At 41.5% G+C, this 19,157-nt stretch overlaps 1 protein-coding gene across 4 annotated transcripts in view; it reads right to left on the reverse strand.

Moving 5' to 3' along the window:
• LOC100889326 (protein capicua homolog) overlaps positions 1-17,447 on the reverse strand; it is a 31,429-nt gene extending 13,982 nt beyond the window's left edge. For 2 of the 4 annotated variants that reach the window (XM_030978354.1, XM_030978350.1), the window contains exons 1-13: positions 17,214-17,447; positions 13,039-13,843; positions 11,356-11,514; positions 9,359-9,449; positions 8,189-8,303; positions 6,978-7,163; positions 5,841-6,264; positions 5,228-5,451; positions 4,625-4,823; positions 2,441-4,099; positions 2,066-2,243; positions 1,412-1,563; positions 496-960 (exon numbers count right to left, since the gene is read on the reverse strand). In XM_030978354.1, coding sequence (XP_030834214.1) covers positions 496-960; positions 1,412-1,563; positions 2,066-2,243; positions 2,441-4,099; positions 4,625-4,823; positions 5,228-5,451; positions 5,841-6,264; positions 6,978-7,163; positions 8,189-8,303; positions 9,359-9,449; positions 11,356-11,514; positions 13,039-13,843; positions 17,214-17,393 — 4,837 coding nt within the window. In that variant the 5' untranslated portion in view covers positions 17,394-17,447. The other 2 variants (XM_030978359.1, XM_030978366.1) reach the window with 2 other exon arrangements.
• Between the last annotated feature and the right edge of the window lie 1,710 nt (positions 17,448-19,157).

The raw sequence follows: 19,157 nt of genomic DNA on the forward strand, positions 1-19,157 counted from the left end.
TGAGAATCTATTTATGGTACATTGAAACAACATTTAAGATTCTGTCCTTGAGTTGCTAGGCACAGGTAAACTGATTTGGTGGGGTAAAGAATTTAACTTATGGTTGAATGAAATGGTTATTATGTTCGAATGATCTAATATACCACTGATATAATTGAGTAAAATTAATTTGATAATCCACTCCAGAAAGCTCAAAAAATTGTGAAACCCTTTTTCCTCAATGTGTAATAGATCACAAATTAAAACTTCTAAAAAAACTAATGATCTATTTTCAGTACTGCACACATGATTTCTGACAGCATTTTAGATTTTAGATATATTAGAAAGTTGAGATGTTCAGCTCTGGTAGAGGACTGTATCTATCGTTGAGATGGATGCAGTATTGGAATCATGTATCAGCAATAAATTTGAAAATCTATTTCAGTACAGTGGACGAAAACATACATTTTCTCTAAATGAGATAGCAAAATGTCTAGCTAGGACAAAGAACTGTACCTATTGTTGAGATGGGTGCGGTGTTGGAATGATGTAACATCCCGCTGATGGTTCCTCTAGAGGGCGCTGCATCTCCCTGCTTGATGGAGACGGTAATGGGGATGGGCTGCCCGACCATGGTCGTACCCTGCATCATCACCTGCCTCGTGGTGGTGCTCGTGGTCGACAGCGTCATCCCCGACGGGATCATGCCGGGCTGCGGGGCCGCAAACATCGTCATCGACGAGGACGATGAGGGCGTGGCGTACATGGAGGAGGAGGAGGATGTCTGCTGGGCGGGGTTGGTCGTCATGACGATGCCGGTGATGGGTTGTTGAGACGGGTGGGATGTCTGCTGGTGGGAAGGGGCAAGGTTGAAGACTGGGTTGAGAGGAGGTACTGTCTTGACAGGTTTGGGAGTGACGATGGGGAGTTGCAGCTGAGGCTGCACAGGAGCTTTGGTTGCTGGTAAAATCTTTGTTGAACCTGAAAACCAAAAATAAACAATCATTAACAGAAAGCACCTTTATATCATTTGATTGAAACCGGAAGGCCATTAGCTCTGCATCAAAGGATATGAGGATTATTTGTTTACACCGCAAGATTTCAGAATGTAGAATCATCAATATATAAATGCAAATAATCAATAATAAAGCGATAATTCTAAAACCGTATGAGACCGTATTTCAGAATTAATTGTCATTCTATGAGGAGATCCGCCCCTCTCTGACTGTAATTTGCTTTAAATGATGTGGTCTTTTCTTAGACAGGTCTTTTCTTAGACAGGGCTTCACCAAGACTGGGCCAAATTTCCAGAACTTTGCAGCACACACCAATACTATGTGCTAGCTGATCAACCTTTTCTGATTGATTCCACAACGTTTCTTTCACAATGCAAATCGCATGACCAGAACTCAACTTAATCTTTAAATCTTACCCTGAGTGTTGGCAGTCTTAACTGGCATGATGGCTGGTTGGATCAGAGCTGGTACTTGGATCTTACCGCCGTTCCCTCTCAGTGCGTCTCCTTGCTGGATGATCATAGGGCTGGGTGAGGCAGCGTGTGCTGGCTGTACGTACGTCACAGTCCTGATGGGCAAATAATAATAATAATAATAGATCACATTTATAACACACCTAATACTTTGTTTCTAGGCGCAGTATATATTATTACCCCGGTCATCGGATTCAGGTTTACCCGCAGACATCCACACATCCTCCACACCCTGAGGAGCATTCTGACTAGTCACAATTTTACAAGCGCACACTTGATAATGGTTAACGGTTTATGCTTTAAGCACAGGGCTCTTCTCTTTTTTTCCTGTCATCATTTTAGAATTTGCTTAAATTTCTGAATGAATAGTCTTCAAGGTTTGGAGAGAGGCTTTTTTATTCTTTATTTTTCTTGAAAATCTGAAAAATTCTCTTTTTTAATGATCAATAGACATATAAATCAATAGACATATAAAAACAGATATTTTCTGTTTAGAGCAAGAAGGGCAATATGATGGCTACCCTCAAGAAGACCATTGACAATACTTAGCTTCTACTGCCTTCAAATGTCATATAACTACATAACTAGTGGACTGACCTTTGACCATGTGGCAAGACGAACCTCTGCTGCTGTTGTGACGTGAGAAGCGCTGTATTAGCGATGGTCAGTGCCTGAGTGGATACAGTGCACTTTCCCATACCTGCTGCGGCCACAGTGACCACCGGGCTACAGGGCTGGGTGATGATGTTGACCGGCTGTGAGCTCGCCCCGGGACCTTGGGTAAGAAAATATACATAACCTCTTTACTGGGGGCATCAACAACTACCTTTACAATTAATAAATCTGTTTGTATAGAAGATTTGTCAGGAATTAAGACCCTCACACAGGTAGAGAGAGATATTGAGTAACTGAGCAAATGGAATTAAAATGTTACTGAAGGATAAAGAGAGGTTGGATTGTATTTGGTCTTACCTATTGTGACTCTCTGTTGAGTTTGAGGTGCAGTCAGGTTGTTGGTCTGGTAGCCCGAGGTCTGAAAGCCGGATGTCTGATAGCCCGAGGTCTGATAGCCAGAGGACTGATAGCCCGAGGACTGTGAGACGGTGACAACCTGCTGGGCTAGGTTCATCGGTAACGGTTGCGTCGTGATCACTGGGATAACTGTATGGATGTTCCCGTGGTTGAAGATCTGCTGCGTGATCATGCCCGTGTTGGGTGCAGCATGGTTGATGGACGTAGCCGATATGGCATGTGGAGCAACCCCTGGAGCCTGATTGGTCACCAGAGTAACCTGGTTAGGCTGCGGCACAGCCTTGATGGTCACCTGTGACTGGGGTTGGGTCGGGGTAAGCTGAAGACTCCCGACCTGGACGTTGGTGGTGCCTGTGACCTTTGACCCCGTGTTGATGTGTGCAGGAATGGAGGGCAGGATGTACTGGAGCTGCGCCATGGCAGGATTCTGGGTCATGTTGTACGTCTGCATTGGCACCACACTCCCATTCGGCTTCAAGACCAAGTTCGTCAGCACGGTTGGAGTCGTCGGGACCTGCAACGGTGCTTCCGCTGGAGGTGGGGTTGCGAGTATCTTCCCCTGAATCGTATTGACATTGACAGCGTTCGTTGCGATCATGTTGGTGGTGAGGGGCTTGATATTTGCGAATCCTGGCTTAGGAGTCGTTGGTGTACTGGGTGAAGCAATAGTCACACTTGTGAGTCCACCTGGTCTCCCGATCTGCACCACACCACTCTGGAACTCCATACTGGATGCCCGCTGCAAGGTAGATCCTCTGCTCATGATTGCTTGGACCGTCGACGGCACCAACGTCGCCAAATTTCCACCTCCTTGGACATTGCTTTGGATATCCGTCGTTCTTGCAACGATGACAGATGTTGGCAATGATTGGTTAAAGTTGGCCGGAGTAGACGATGGCCTGTTTGGAGCTATCGTCACATGACCAGGTACGATCACAGCCCCTGGGCTTGGTGCAATGCGCACGGTGGTTGGCAATCCAACCGAATGAGTGTTTCTGACCAGTGCCTCTCTGGGTGTGGAATGCTGAGGCTCTTGTCCAGAGACTCCAGTGTCCCTCTGGTCCTTCGCACTTCTATCATCAAATCCCTGATGCGTTGTACCCTGAATTTCCTTTGGTTCATTTGTCCTTTCCTGTCCAGCAGGCTCTGAGTTTGACACATTTTGCGGCTGACCAGAGTCAGCTCTTCCTTTCTTCCATGGATGATACTCATGGAAAGCTTTCGCTTTGCTCCCCCCGACAGCATCGGTCCTTCCGCGCGGAGAGTGTGCCTTGAACACAGCACCGGTGGGCTGGAACGTACTCTTCGACGTCACCGGTCGCGAAGCTGCACCATCCGTCTGATCCCCACCTATCTCAGTCCTGATTGGCGAGTTTGAATCAGGCTTGATTTTGATTGGCTTAGGCCTGTAGGGCTTGTCCGAGGGTGGAAGCTGCTGTTTCATGACTGGCGAAAAGCGCTGTTGAGGGAATGCTTTGTTCTCGATCGTTGTCTCATTTTCGGATTCTGTCTCTGAGTCACTGTCTTCCACATTTTCCTTGCATTCCAGATCGATGCGTTTGCTTTGCGGTAAGTTCTTCTTCTCTACATCAGCGGCCACTAAAAGAAACAAAATAACAGAATTTTCAAACAACTGTCCTGTAACATGCTGACTTTGGGGTAGAAAATGCATTGATTGGGAAGGATAACAATCATATTCTTGTCATATGGATCAAAATTTTAAAAAAATGGAAATTGCAACATTATTATCAATACAGACACATGATCATTCTTTCCCATATCCTATTCAAGGCATTAAACTAAATATTTTGCCTCTTTTTGGACAGTCATTTTTCGGGATCATCCAAGACCAAAGTAACCTTTAATGTTCTTGAATTTCCCGAGAAATATTTCATTCACAAACAAGACGAGAACGCCTTTAGTAACCATCTGTACAGAAATATCACCTCCTTAATATCGGCCATATCTTTGTTTCCCTTGGAAGTGTTTTCATGGGAACTTTTTCTATTTCCAGGAAAATATGCATTGAGACTACCTAAGTATGAAGAAACGCATTTCATGTATCTCTTGAGCGGTCTTTACAGACAGGTGTTACTGTATCTATAAAAGTGTATTCAAACATACCAATGACATCATCGTCACCCTCCTCATCGATCACCATCCTCTCCTCATCGCTCAGAGTCTCCTCCGATTCCAGCCTTGGCCTGGGGCGCTGCTTGAGAGGGGTGAGGGGTGCTAGAGGCTTGATGCTAGAAGGCTCGTCCCCTGCCTTGGCCTTAGGGGGCGAGGCAGTGCCGGGAGTACTGTCGGGATTGGGCGTCGTCTGAAAGATGCAAACCATAGAAAACATTGTTAGTAGTATAGCATCTTTTTTACTCCTCCCTGTCTTTGTCTGTCTGTCTGTCTGTCTCCCTCCCTCACTCTCTCTCTCTCTCCTTCCCCTCTCTCTTTCTCTCATATTCCCCTCTCTCTGTATCTCTCTATGTCTCTCTCTTTCCCTCTCTCTCTCTGTCTGTCTGTCTCTCCCTCTCTCTCATCTTCCTCTCTCTCTCTTTCTCTCTTTCTCTCTCATCTTCCCATCTTTCTCTCCCTATACATATATATATATATCCCTGTATCTCTCTTTCTCACCCCCTGTCTCCTGTCCTTTTCTTTTCCTCTCTCTCTTTCTCTGACCCATGGACCTTCCAATAAATGAGACCCAGCAAGTTGACCACACCATCTTACCTGCTTGGGCGTGGGCAGCGTCGGCCTTGGAGAATGGATGTTGGTCGGGCTTCCCATTGTCATGTGACTCAGACTCAGAGAGCGCTTCTTAGGAGGGAGCTGCAACATGGCCGCCGACTGACAACGCTCCATGGGCACTGGACTCTGTTTGATGGTAGAGGGCGGCATCTTCTCCTGCTCGGGGATGGTGACGAGGGCGGAGGTCCTGTCTGAATCGGATTTGACTTTAGAGAAAAGAAGAGATGGTTTTAAGATTTACCAGCGATGCATATTAACTTACAAGCCTGATATCTCCAATGTTTAGATGATATAAAAGCTATAACATACATGCATTAGTCTGAAAATGACTTTGAAATCTAAATGGGAACCTGAAAACCATCATTCTTTTTGACATGTATGAAACCTAGTATTAAATCTGGATATAAAATGAAATGCAATTAATACCCATCCTAACCTAAACTTGACTTTTGAGATTTTTCCCCAAATGCATCAAATGCCTGAAATCTGTTGATATACATCGATTGTATTCTTTAAATATTACTGTAATAAAAAACTAATGTTACTTTTACAATACTCTTAAACATTTACTAGAGACCTCATATTTGGTACTCACCAGGTTCCCAGGCCGGACTTGGACCAGAGTCCGCACTATCAGACTCAAAGAGCCTCCTCTTCTCCTTGTGGATCTCCCCATGCAGGGGACTCCTGAGCCTTCCAGGACTCATCATCCTACTGGGGCTAGCGTGAGGCAACGAGCTCGGGCTAGCACGAGGCAAGGAGTTTGGGCTAGTCAGCTGACTGGGGCTGATCATGGGGAGTGGGCTAGTCAGGGGGCTCATCATGTGATGGGAAGGGGAGAGAAGCTGGAGAGGGCTGGTGACGGGACAGGGGCTGGTCAGAGGGCCTGGGCTAGTCAAGGGACCAGGGCTAGCCATAGGGCTGGTAGAATGAGCGCCGGTCCCGCCGCTGGAGGACTTCTTGCGTTCTCGGCTGCACCACTTCCAGTCTGGATGCGCCTTGAAGTGAGCCTCCTTCACCTGAAGGATGGAAACAATTATAAATAGATCAATTTCTACATGGAAGAGACATTAATCTACATTTGCCACACTTTACCCAGGTGAGGTAAATGGGTACCACGTAGGAAGAAATTCCTTTTATGCTTGAGCGCCTTTTAAAAGTACATTTAGCTCTGCTAACTGAAAGCCGTGTAAATGTATGATTGCAGGACCCTCAGGGAGAACAATATTGATACTGATGAGGCTACCCTGGGTAAACAAGAAATATCATTATTATTAAAGTTTTAAAAGCCAAGGATACACGGTACATAACGCCAGGATTCTTGCTAGTTCAGTACACATTTGGTGCTAATTCAGTCAAATCTGCTTTAGCAACCACTTGTCTATAAAGACATTTTTTTCCCCATGCAACGATGGTTCTCATGTCAATATGGGGTAAAATAAATTGGTCTACAAAGACCATCTTCTATACAGGTCTAACTATACCAGGGTCCTGTTTCACTAAACTTGTTCTCAAGTTACAATAACTGTGATAAGCTACTGAAATCTTGGCATTTGATTGGCTGAGAGCAAATTTGCCAAAGAAAATTAGCATTTTTGTTATTGGCAGCTTACTTCAGTCTGCTAATTCGCTTCTGAGAAAGATGTCTGAACTCTATACATCAATAGGTAAATTTTCCTTTTGGATGTGATTAAAGAACTCTAAAATCAGATCTACGGTTGATTGTCCATACCTGGAATGCCAGTTCATGGTATTTCTGTTTCTCCTTGGGCTTGAGTGCATACCACCATTCTCCTAGGATCTTACTGACCGTCCTGTTGTCCTGGTTAGGGTGTCTCTGGTGGACCAGTGCTCGATGACGCTTGCTGAAGATCATGAAAGCATTCATTGGACGCCTCACGTGGTCTTTATCTCGACTCTGAGAACAAAACAAAAATGGGTTCATCGCAAAATGCTCAATATTTAGATGTGAGGATTTAATGACTTAAACACCAGTAGACTGGAATTTTGTTAAAGTGAAACACAATTCAGTGTCCTTTTAGAGATAATTTTTTAATCTTTTAATCTAGAATGCTAGAAAATTACATGGTATATATATATAAATATATATATGAGCAGAAGGAACAAAATCACAACAAGTTTGGTATCTTTTGAATGCAGTAAAAGTATGTCGTGCTATTCATGAATGTTTAAGAGTCGATTTACTTCTACATTATTAAAAAGTTTAATCCGGTAATGTAGTATGAAATTCATAATCTATTTTCATGTGCAAATTAGTATTTTTTCTTTGTAAAATTTAATCCTTTTAATTCACATTGGTCCATTTTATACCCATGTTTTTTGACTTGGTAAGAGTGAAAAATAAGAACAATTGGTACCAACTTCATTTATGTGATTCATTTAAAAACCTTAAAAGCAGGGCATTGTACCGACATCGCTACCACTGCTATAATGTATTTTCAACTTCGCCATCTTTCAGTGAAGACGTATGAAGAGCGATTTCCGTTTCCTGTACCCAAGCCTGACCCAAGCATCATCACACATGTGCGACATGCAGTTGGTGATGCATTGTGGGACATTGTTGGTCTTCTATGAGAATATTTTGTATAAGTTACTTTAAAAGGCATACAATTTTGAAATAAATTATTAATATTTTCTATTTACCAACAGGGATTTCATGTTCTTGATGTGGAATTCATAAAAAAAACTAAAATACTTGAATTTTCGCTTTTGAATATATTTGATTTTAAGGCTACAAATGGCTTTCCATAGTTTTTAAGTCCAACTTAGAGTTAAGTTTGACTTAGGATCTTTGTGAAACACCCCCCTGGACATCATGAGCAGCAGATGGCAGGTTACCTAAATCTGAACCCTTTTAAGATAACACTGAACTGCTAGAGGTCATGGATAAATTTAACAAACAAAAGAATTTGTTTGACTGACCTTCCTTGGACTGCGAGGTTCCTTCTCATCTTTGGGTAGAGAGCTAAGGGACTGTGACCGTCTCTTACCAGGAGATACGCTACCAGCCGTGGGTGGGAAGGTGAATGCACTGGGTCTAGAAGGGGTGAAACAGAGACAACATCATTGAGTCAATGCCATGATGAATGATGATGGTGATGATGATAGTGATCATGATTATGATGATGATGATGATGATGATAGTGATTATGATGATGATGATGATAGTGATGATGATGATGATGATGATAGTGATGATGATGATGATGATGATAGTGATTATGATGATGACGATGATTATGATGATGATGATGATGATAGAGATGATGGTGGTGATGATAATGGTGATAATGGTAGTGATAATGATGATGATAACAGTGATCATGATGATGATGATGGTGGTGGTAGTAATGATGGTAATAATGATGATGATGATATGATGATGATGATGATGATGATGGTGGTGATAATAGTCATTGTGATAATGATAATTATGACAATGATATTGCTGATGATAATCATCCCAATAGTAATTTACAAATAATGATAACAATAGAACCACTGCCCTATGTCACACAAGGCACAAAAGGAGTGACTGAATAATTCTAGGAGAGAAAAGAGTTTGTTAAAGAGAATAATAATGCAAACGTAGTCACTAAAAAGTGGAAAAAGCTCGGCGCACCCAATAAAGACGTTTTCATCATGATTTAACATGCATTCAATGAGTTAAAGCCCCTCTGCACTAGTTTGGCCAGGAGGGATTATACCTTACTGCATGGTCACTGACAGGTGGCTATCTCATCAAATCAGCTCTCAATTAACATAAGAAAAAGGGGACCATGGGGGACCAATGCTCACTGATTAGGCATTGTTTGCTATGCAGTGCGTCCCAGAAAAAACGAAACCGAGAATTATCGATGTTTTATCATAACTCAGCCACATTTATAATTGATAAATGACACATACTTGTAAAGCTTAGATCCTCCTCTTTCATTTGATGCAACTCATATAATGCATATTTCACGCATGAGTGATTAAAATAATTCTCGGTTTCGTTTTTTTCTGGGACGCACTGTACAGAGGGCGCAACTAGCTATAAGTAGTGCAGTGGGGCTTTAAGAGATACAAGGGTGACTGGTGATGACGTCTTACCCTTCCTCTCTCTTTGGCAGGAGGCCATCGTGTTTGCCCAGGATGGTTGTTCCCTGCACTGTTCTCACCCCAGACAGCTTCACCGTTTCACCTGAGAGGAAGGAAGTAGATGAGAGATAGAGAGAGAGAGGAAGGAAGGAGAGAGAGAGGGAGAGAGAGAGGAAGAGAGGGAGAGGGAGAGAGGGAGAGAAAGAGAGAGGGGTGAGGAGGAGGGAAAGACAGGTAGTAAAGAGGAGGGGAGAGATAGAGAAAGGGAGAGAGGAAGGAAAGAGGGAAAGAGAGGGAGAGAGAGAGGGGGTAGGAAAGGAGAAGAGTGTGATAATTAAAGGAGGGGAGAGATCAAGATTGCAGGGGAGAAGAGGGAATAAGAAGTGAGCAAGGTGGATAGATATAAGGTGATGTGGGAGGGGGAAGAAGGAGAGATAGAGTCAGGGCAAGAGAGAGAAAGAAGGGGAGATAAGAGTAGGGAGGGGAGAGATAAGAGTAGGGAGGGGAGAGATAAGAGTAGGGAGGGGAGAGATAAGAGTAGGGAGGGGAGAGATAAGAGTAGGGAGGGGAGAGATAAGAGTAGGGAGGGGAGAGATAGAGTAAGGGAGGGAGAAAAGGGGAGATTTAAAGAGAGGGAGAAAGAAGGCGGAGAGTGGGAAAGGAAATGAGACATGGAGAGAGAAAGAGAGAGGGGTGGAATATAGAAAAGAGAATTATAAGATAGAACAGGAAAGAGACAGAAATGATGGGAAGAAAACAAAAGACAGAATGAGAGAGAGAAATATTCAAATAGAGAAAGGGTAATCAAAGAAGAGATGGAGGAAAAGAAAATGGTAAATCAAGTGGTGACAATAAAAGAAGAGTGTGGGAGAATGAGAAGGAAGGATGGGATGATTCACAAGGAGAGACATAGAGAGTGAGAGGATAAGACATTGCTCATCAAACCAAGTTTGTCAAAGTTCTCTTTCTTTCAGTTGAGATTAAAATCACAAACCAGAAGCATCAACCTCAAGCTTTCCACTTTATGTACATGTACCTTTCAACTTCCCCATCTAATATGCATCCATTGATTACCTCATAGGTACCTTTAACATGGTTGGCCTTCCTCGACATTATATTTACAATTGATTGCAAGGCCAATAAATCTATCCATCTGATTGATCGATCAATCATTTCTCAATGCTATCTTACAACATATCTGATTGGTTGTATGACACATGCTCCCGTGAAAATTGCTCCATAGTAATTTTCCCACACTGTACCAAAGACTTTACCTAACCCTGTTCCTAAACCTAACCTAAATCCAATCGAAACTGTAACCCTATTTAACGAAAACCCAAAGCAACTGTTGCATCACCATTCGATAATAGGCTTGTTGAACGAATATGACCTGTGGGTGTTTCACAAACATCTCAAGTTGAACTTTATCTCTAAGTCGGACTTAAAATTTATGGAGAGCCATTAGTATCTTTGAAAACATCTTTTAAAAGTTATTTCAAAATGCATAAAATGAAGATTCAAATGATTCATATTTTCTATTATCAAGGAGATTTTGTGTTCTTGGTGTGAAATTTATGAACAGTCAAAAAAAATTGTTTTTTAATATATTTTATTTTAAGGCTACAATATGACTAGGGGGGTGTTTCACAAAGATCCTAAGTTGAACTTATCTCTAAGTTGGACTTAAAATTTATGGGAAGCCATTAGCATCCTTGAAAACATTTTGTAATTTTTTTTTTAGAAGGCATAAAATGTTGATTCAAATCATTCATATTTTCTATTATCATGGGAGATTTCATGTTCTTCATGTGGAATTGATGAAAAGTCTAAAATACTCAAATTTTTGCTTTTGAATATATTTCATTTTAAGGTTCCAATGGCTGTCCATACTTTTTAAGTCCAACTTAGTGTTAAGTTCTACTTAGGATCTTTGTGAAACACTCCCCTGGACCTCAGTTTGAGCAATCAGGCTCCGCCCACCCATGACCTCATCGATTTCATTCACTCACCTTGCATCTGATTGGTTGCTGCTTGTTGATTGACAGGTATGGCTTGGGCCTCACTGGGTGTTGGAGAGGAGGAGGCGGAGGGATGGCTGATGTTGAAGATCGGGACCAGAGAATGCCAGTAGAAGACAGGCACGTGACCTGGTGGGACAACAACTTGTGCTATTAAAAAGGAAAGAAAATAAATACAGTCAAATTTCATTGGGTGGCTACCTGCGCAGAAAGGCCACCTGTCTACAAAGACCACTTTTGTTTTCCTTAAATGGTTTCTCATATTTGAAACATGTACTAAAGGAACCTGTCCATAAAGACCACCTGTCTACAAAGACCACTTCATTTGTCTCCCTTAAAAATGATTTCTCATTGAAACATGTACTAAAGGAACCTGTACTTAAAGACCACCTGCCTATAAAGACCATTTTTTGTGTCTCCCTTTGGTGGTCTTTATAGACAAGTTTCACTGTATAGTAGAATTTCATTTGGTTCAGTATCGAAGTGACGTCTGAGTGTGCGATTGTCTCCAATTTTAAACTGATTTGGCTTTTATCCTGACTAGAAGAGTTAAATGCACTAAAATTCTGGTTAATATTATTATTATAAGTATTAAGAACCTAAATCAAGAGGAAAGAAGTTGTTTAGATTTCTGTATCAAATAAAACCGCCCTTTCTACAAAAATCTGAAAGAAGGAGGATCGAGAGGTGTGCAATTTTAAAGCCTGGTCAATTCTAGAAAGGACACCAAGAAGTTTAGTTTCCTCAATCCTAAAGCAACCAAGATTTCCCAAGGGTACAAAGAAGGATAGGTGTACCAAATATTAAACCTATCTTCCTGTTAAATCTAGACCAAAATATGCATAATACTGTCAGATTGCAGTTGGAAAAGTTTTTTTTTTGTAGATAGTATCCCAGAAATGTATCCTCAAGTTTAGTCCCATGATACTCTTCTGATAGTACATGTCACTATGAACATGACGGACAAAGAGAGCAGACAAAATATACTGTTCCTCATTCTTCTCTCAACAATTGCTGTGGTAGACAAAGGAACATCCCTTCACTGCTATTACATGTATGTAAGAATAAGTAGCACAGGTGAATATGCATGTGACACCTGTTCTACACATTTTTACATAATAGCAGTGAAAGGATGTTCCTTTGTCTACCACAACAATTGTTGAGAGTAGAATGAGGAACTGCATATTTTGTCCGCTTTCTTTGTCCGTCATATTCATAGTGTGTACAACATGTTCCCTCCCACATAGATTGTATGTGGGAGGGGTACTATTTGGAGCTTCATGAATTGACGTTTGGTTGCGTACGTGTGCACATGTCACAACTATTCCTCTCAATACGCTATGACCCGGGGGAGGCATATCAACACTGCTCGTCCTGAGGGCCCTGTAATTATTATTACTCAGGCATTTCCAGGTACCTGTTTAATACACCTTGGTCAAGAGGGACGACTGTGAGCAAAACACCTTGTCCAAGGACGTAAGCACCAATCGGGGATCAAACCCTGGAACTCTTGTATGAGAGGCGGAGGTTTCTGGTGATAGATCGCAGCGCTCTGGCTATAAAGAATGAGACCATAACTATGAAACCCTGGAACTCTTATATGAGAGGCAGAGGGTTCTGGTGATAGATCACAGTGCTCCTGCTATTGAAGAATGAGACCATAACTAGACTTACCACTTCCATCTTTCTTTTCTCCTTTGCTGTTGTTGTCCTTTGCGGCCTTTGATGCCAGTGGTATCAAGGCTGACGGTGTCAGTGGGGCTTGACCCACCTGTTGCTCCCCTTGGGGTACGATCCGCCCCCCTTGCGTGGGAACCTCCCGCCCCTGGTCACCACTCTTGTGCCTCCTCCTGCTATCCTGTACAAACACATCATCTCCTGAATGTCCTTCCTTTGATAGCACTGCCTTACTGGTCTTCTCATTACTGGGGCTTGTCTGGGTTGCCTGGACATGAATGCTTCCAGACATCGTCTGATTCGGTGGAGCCAAGAGTGCAGCTCGCAGTTTGTTCTCAGACGGTGGTGGAGGGAACTCAAAGTGGCTTTTCTCTCCTTGAGGCTGATGCTGCTGTTGCTGCTGCAGCTGCTGCTGAACTTGTGTCGGTGCTGCTCTTTGCTGCTGCTTGGCGACGTTGACCGGCGATAAGATGTGCTGTCCCGACAACTGGCTTGGCGTGACCGATGAAGACCCAGAGAGCTGGGCCGAGACGGGTGACTTGGGGGTGCTCCCACTGAGCTCCACTCCAGAGTCCTGGCTATCTGTTCTCCTGGAATACTCGCGTTTGGCGTGCTCCATACGAATCTGGAGCTTGTGAGGACTGACCGGAGTGGCAAAATTGAGTCCCGTCTGAACGGTTGGGGTAGAACCGGAGCTGTGACCAAGCTGGAGTCTAGGAGACGTCACCTCTGACGATCTGCCAGAGATTGGAGTACTGCTTCCCCAGCGGCTTGGAGTGCCAGAGTGAGAACCGTGTTGCATCTGAAGACAAAGAAAATTCAAAGATACAGGATGTGTTACCAGAAATCCTCTACAAGTCAATGTTTCCATGAACTGACAAATCGGTCCCTTTTGCATTAAGTTTAAAATTTTCAACTTTTTTTTCTTTTTTTTTTTCCTTCTGTTCATTAATTTTGATATAAGACCCAATTTAAAGGGGAAATGTAAGAAAAGTGGATTCATCATTTTAAAAAGAATTAGTTTGTTGAAAACATCTCAACTTTCAAATGCATTAATCAGAAGGAACTTATAGCATAAGTTCATAATATAAAACAAAGTAATGCCAAGAATTTATCAAAGAAAAATCAAAGTCTGTTTGGCAACTCCACAATCTTGGGTGCCTAAATACAATATTGCACACGGAGGTGATGACAGATACATGTACTTTAATTTTCTATAAAATGCTGATCTCAATGATACATGAGGGATAAACTTATAAACACAGTCACAGTATAAAGCATTTTCAAGCTACATGTATGCAATTTCAAACACAATTATGACCATTATAACTATTTTGTATTGTTCTTTAAAATTGTTTCAAAACGTTATTTTCACCCTGTAACTCATGATTGATCATTCCCTACCATATTTATGACATTAAAAGAAATGCAATCAACAAACACATTTATCAAAGGGTAAACAACTACCGCCAAACTTGCCCCCATTAAAATGGATATCTATCAAGGTACATTACATGATGACCCATAAGGAACATTAAAAACCCAAACATGAGCACAAAATAAAAGACTGAGGATTTAAATGAGGGCGGTGAGGAATACTGATGTTGGTAAAGGTGCTGTCTTGGGGACATATAATTTGATGCTAGGTTGGACAGGACGGCTTGCAAATAACCAATTACTTTAGTTATAGCAGTCTGCTACATGCCGCTTTGGGTGAAACAGAGATATTCATTTCACCGATTGAGGCACATGACCTGCATGCAAAAGAGACAATATATCGCAGGTGTTTCCATTATCCCCCGCGACATGGGTGGAACAGGGCGATGCAAAGTGCTCATGCAAACATGGAGCTTTTAATAGCAAACATGGAGAAAGTACGAACAACTGTGGGGGAGAAACAGACCATGAAACACCTTTTAGTCTGTTCCCTCCTCCCAGAACAATAAAATCTTGAAGACATATGGAGTTTCAACGCCAAGGTAAGTTCCTGCCTCCGCCACTGGTCCAGGCAGAAGATGAAGAATGGGTGCAAACTACTTGAGTGGACCAATCTTCAGTTGGTTGTACAAATCATGCTCTGGCAACAGCTGACCATGGTCAATTTCCTACAATAACCAATTTGTTTAACTTCAACCTTGAACCCAATACTACATCCAATCGCAATCCTAAACCTAACCCTAACATTTTACTTTTGACTATTTTGACCACAGTAATTGTTGCTTTACTAGCTCACCCCTGAGTTTCACGGGAGATTCTTGTCTAGAGCTAGACAGGCTCTGTGACTAGCAGAAGAAGTAACTGCAACACATTAGTTAGACCATGTGCCTTTAATACCGAGCAAACACTTCTAAACTAGTTGGATAGAAACATAATGGGCCAAAATTGAACTAATCTGCAACAAAGTCAATTTATCATTTCTCAGTGGAAACTTTCCTTGATCAATTATTTAAATTTCATACTTGATTCAATTCATCCAACACAAATCAAATCCTTCGTATTTCAGGAAAGAATAGGAAAAAATCCTTAATGATTTTGGTAAACAGAGCATCATGAAAAGACTGCTATCAGCTAGCCTAGACAATTGAAAGCTTCAACCATTCTGCCTAAAAGAGCATAATGAAAACACTCCCATCACCAAGTGGGATTTTCCTATACACTGTAGATACAATGCCCAAATTTCTGATTTTTGTTTCCCTTCTGTTCATATTTCTACAAGGAATCAGCAAAATAAGATTAGAAAGACTTCATTAAAGCACTGATATTAGAACCACAAACAGCTGAGGCAGGAAAGACCTCTTGACTATTAAGAGCATGACAAAAACACAACTAATAAGAGTTAATATTTCCACTGTGCTTTTACAAGAGCTGCAATAAAAGCACTTCTATGCACCATCACAAAGCGCCCAGGCAGGGTAGACTTCCATCATCTTGCTTTAGAAGGGATAATGATAACACAACCCTGCGCAACCTAATTTCTCTTTTCAGGTGGCAGCGGTGGGATTTGATTACATATGAAGAGACTGGACAGGCTAGCTGGCTAGCTTGGCCAGAGTGGATGGCCTAGGATAGCTTTCACTAGCTCAGTCTCACTGGGATCAGTGACAGGGAATGCTTGAATCATCCAGTCTTACAGAAGCATACCTTCAGTTAAAGCCCCACTGTATTACTTATAACTGCTAACGCCCTCTATATAGCAAACCATGCCTAATTGGTGACCATTGGTCCCCCATGATCCTCTTTTTCTTATGTTAAGTGAGAGCTGATTTCATGGGATAACCACCTGTTATCCCATTCAGAGACTTAAAATTGGGGGATGACAGGGAATAATGGTAAGGGAACTTTCTTGATTGAAACATTGATTAAAAATGTTGAATCTTTTATGAACATACCCTCAGATCAAGCCCCATGAGGGTCTAACCACTTGAGGTCTATGCCGACACTCCACAAAAGCCATCATTATCATCACCTTGTCTCGACAGACAATATCCCAAGCTTGTTAACCATCTGTGCCAACAGCAATATAAAAATAACATCTTCTTCTACAGAACTTCAATTAATTTCCTGTTTTCCTGTTTGGACATTTCTAATGTTTCAGCTTTAATTATAAGTTGGACAGATGGCAAGAAGAATACCCTGATGGACATACAACTCTTTACATCAACTCTCCTGCATCTAGGAAGACCGAGGACACAAAAATCTGTCTAACAAACAAAGTTGTCTGGTTGCAGTGGCCAGAATGGTAAGAGGCAAAAAAGGAGTCTGCAATGGTCATTGGTCACCAGAATCAAGAGGTCAATGTACCTGATAGATGGACAAGTAAGTAGCCTGGCCATGGTGGCCATAGTGGTTCAAAAATTAATAACCAACCGGTCAATTTACTTGAGAAATGGACAAGAAAGTAGCCTGGTAATGGTGGCCAAAGTTATTCAGAAATGAATTACCTACTGGTCAATTTACTTGAGAAATGGACATGGAAGTAGTCTGACATGGCCAAAGTAGCAACACAAATCAGTTACGGTCATTTTACCTGAGAGATGGGCATGAAAGTAGTCTGGCTGCTGTGGCCAAAGTGGTTAAAAAATAACCTTGTGGTCAATTTACTTGAGAAATGGCGATGGAAGTAATCTGGCATGGCCAAAGTGGCAACAAAAAATCAGTAACGGTCAATATACCTGAGAGATGGGCATGAAAGTAGTCTGGCTGCGGTGGCCAAAGTGAGCGGGCGAAGGGGTCTTGGAAGCAGATCGGGGAGAATGGGGAGCCGAGTGGTGCTGTATCGGTGCGAAAGACGGCGTTCCCGATCGCGAGTTGCCCAGTGAAATCAGCATGTTGGCAGCCTCTGCCTCGTCCATGTCAAATTTTGACGGGTCAATCTGGGGTCGCGAGTCTGAAATGAAATAAACGATGGATACGTTTTTTAAGGATACTTGTAGGAAAAAAGATTAAGAGTGATCCAAACTTGCATTATTTTCATATTCCTTTGAAGTTCTGAACCTTATGTAAGACTCTGTTTCAAAATCTATCCTAATCCTATGTCTGATCTCCACTAATCTCATATGTGAAAACTGGAGGTTTTTGTGTTCCCTCTTTTGCTGGACATCGAATACAAACGGCACACCGCAGAAAGGATGGCATTCCAGAACATAATCTATTAAACCATATAAAACACTGTATCTTCTTCCAGTTTGAATATATGAAAATATCCTGAAGGGCTTCACAGAAGCATCATGTACCTTTTCCTAACACTTAGAACATCATGAGCCACTAGATACTTGTTTCCTTGAAAGCCACAAAGCTTTTTAGACAAAAAATAGATCAAAATGTTGTTTCCCCAAATCATAGTTTGAGCCATTTTGGGAAAGGCTGAAAGATGACAACAAAGGGTTTTGTCAGTTTCTGTGTTAAGAGGAGGCCAGGAAGCTTCCAATTGAAAAAAGAAGGGGTGACAATCCACTTTTTACAAAAATCTGTTTGGTACTGGTAATGATCAAAAATATATTGTTACAGAAGCCAACTATTACCACGTATCTATATGTACATAAATCATCTGCAGAATAATATGAAAAGCAAATGTGCAACTGTGGATTATTAAGACCTTGAACTTTTTTTGAAATCCAAATTGAGCTGTAGCTCACACATATCTCTTTACTAATTGAACTTTACCTGATTGAATACTAACTTTACTAAAGGAATGACATAAACTGATGAGCATGTGCAGCATACAAAGGCTTCATTCGTTCACAGCTGAAGATCGTAACCTTCAAAAACCTAGATTTTGTATCAAATCATGGTCTTTCAAATTGAATTAGCATGTATTTGAATTACTACCATGACTATTCGGTCAGACCATCATTGAGATCGTAATGATTTCATATGACTTGTGTAAAATATGTATACATCACGTTCATTCAAATTGCTTAACTCCATATTCACTCTGTCAATTATCCTAATTTTCATTCATTGTTACTTGCATGAATACTATGAATATTCAAATTGCAACCATCCCCAGTTTCCTAAAATACACAAACATACAAGTACTTGAACCTATAAAAAGTTCATTACCCCAAAATAAAAGGGGAGATATGGTATTAAGATCTTGACTGGTTTTCATGATTCATCCTCCATTATTAGTATTTCCTCATTACTACCCTCTCTCTCTCTCTCTCTCTCTCTCTCTCTCTCTCTCTCTCTCTCTCGATCAAACACATGCCTTTGTTTCAGTACATACAAGATTTACTTGCTTCAATTATACAAAGATGAGTCAGGTTAGGCAGGATCGAGAACAAAGAAATGAATCAACTTCTCAAAGATAGTTAAAAAAGATGCGATGAGGCAATGGAGATAATCGAGGCATGAAATATGAAAGGATGACAAGTCCCCACTTTCTCGTCCATTTTAATCCCATCCTACTTTACATGTACATCACGTATTAAAAAGCCTTGATGACCATTTTAATCTATTGATCAACCCTATGTTCCATTACTCCTCTTTCTCATCCATTTTGTCTCTTCGTCTAACTTTGTGTTCTGTCTCCTTTTTTTCCCGTATCCTTTCTTCTTACTTTGTCTTGTCTTTTAAATTTTCTCATTCTAATATTGTCTTTCTCATATATTTTT

The sequence above is a fragment of the Strongylocentrotus purpuratus genome, unplaced genomic scaffold, assembly GCF_000002235.5.
Source record: "Strongylocentrotus purpuratus isolate Spur 01 unplaced genomic scaffold, Spur_5.0 spur5_contig_812, whole genome shotgun sequence".
In the NCBI taxonomy this organism is placed as follows: domain Eukaryota; kingdom Metazoa; phylum Echinodermata; class Echinoidea; order Camarodonta; family Strongylocentrotidae; genus Strongylocentrotus; species Strongylocentrotus purpuratus.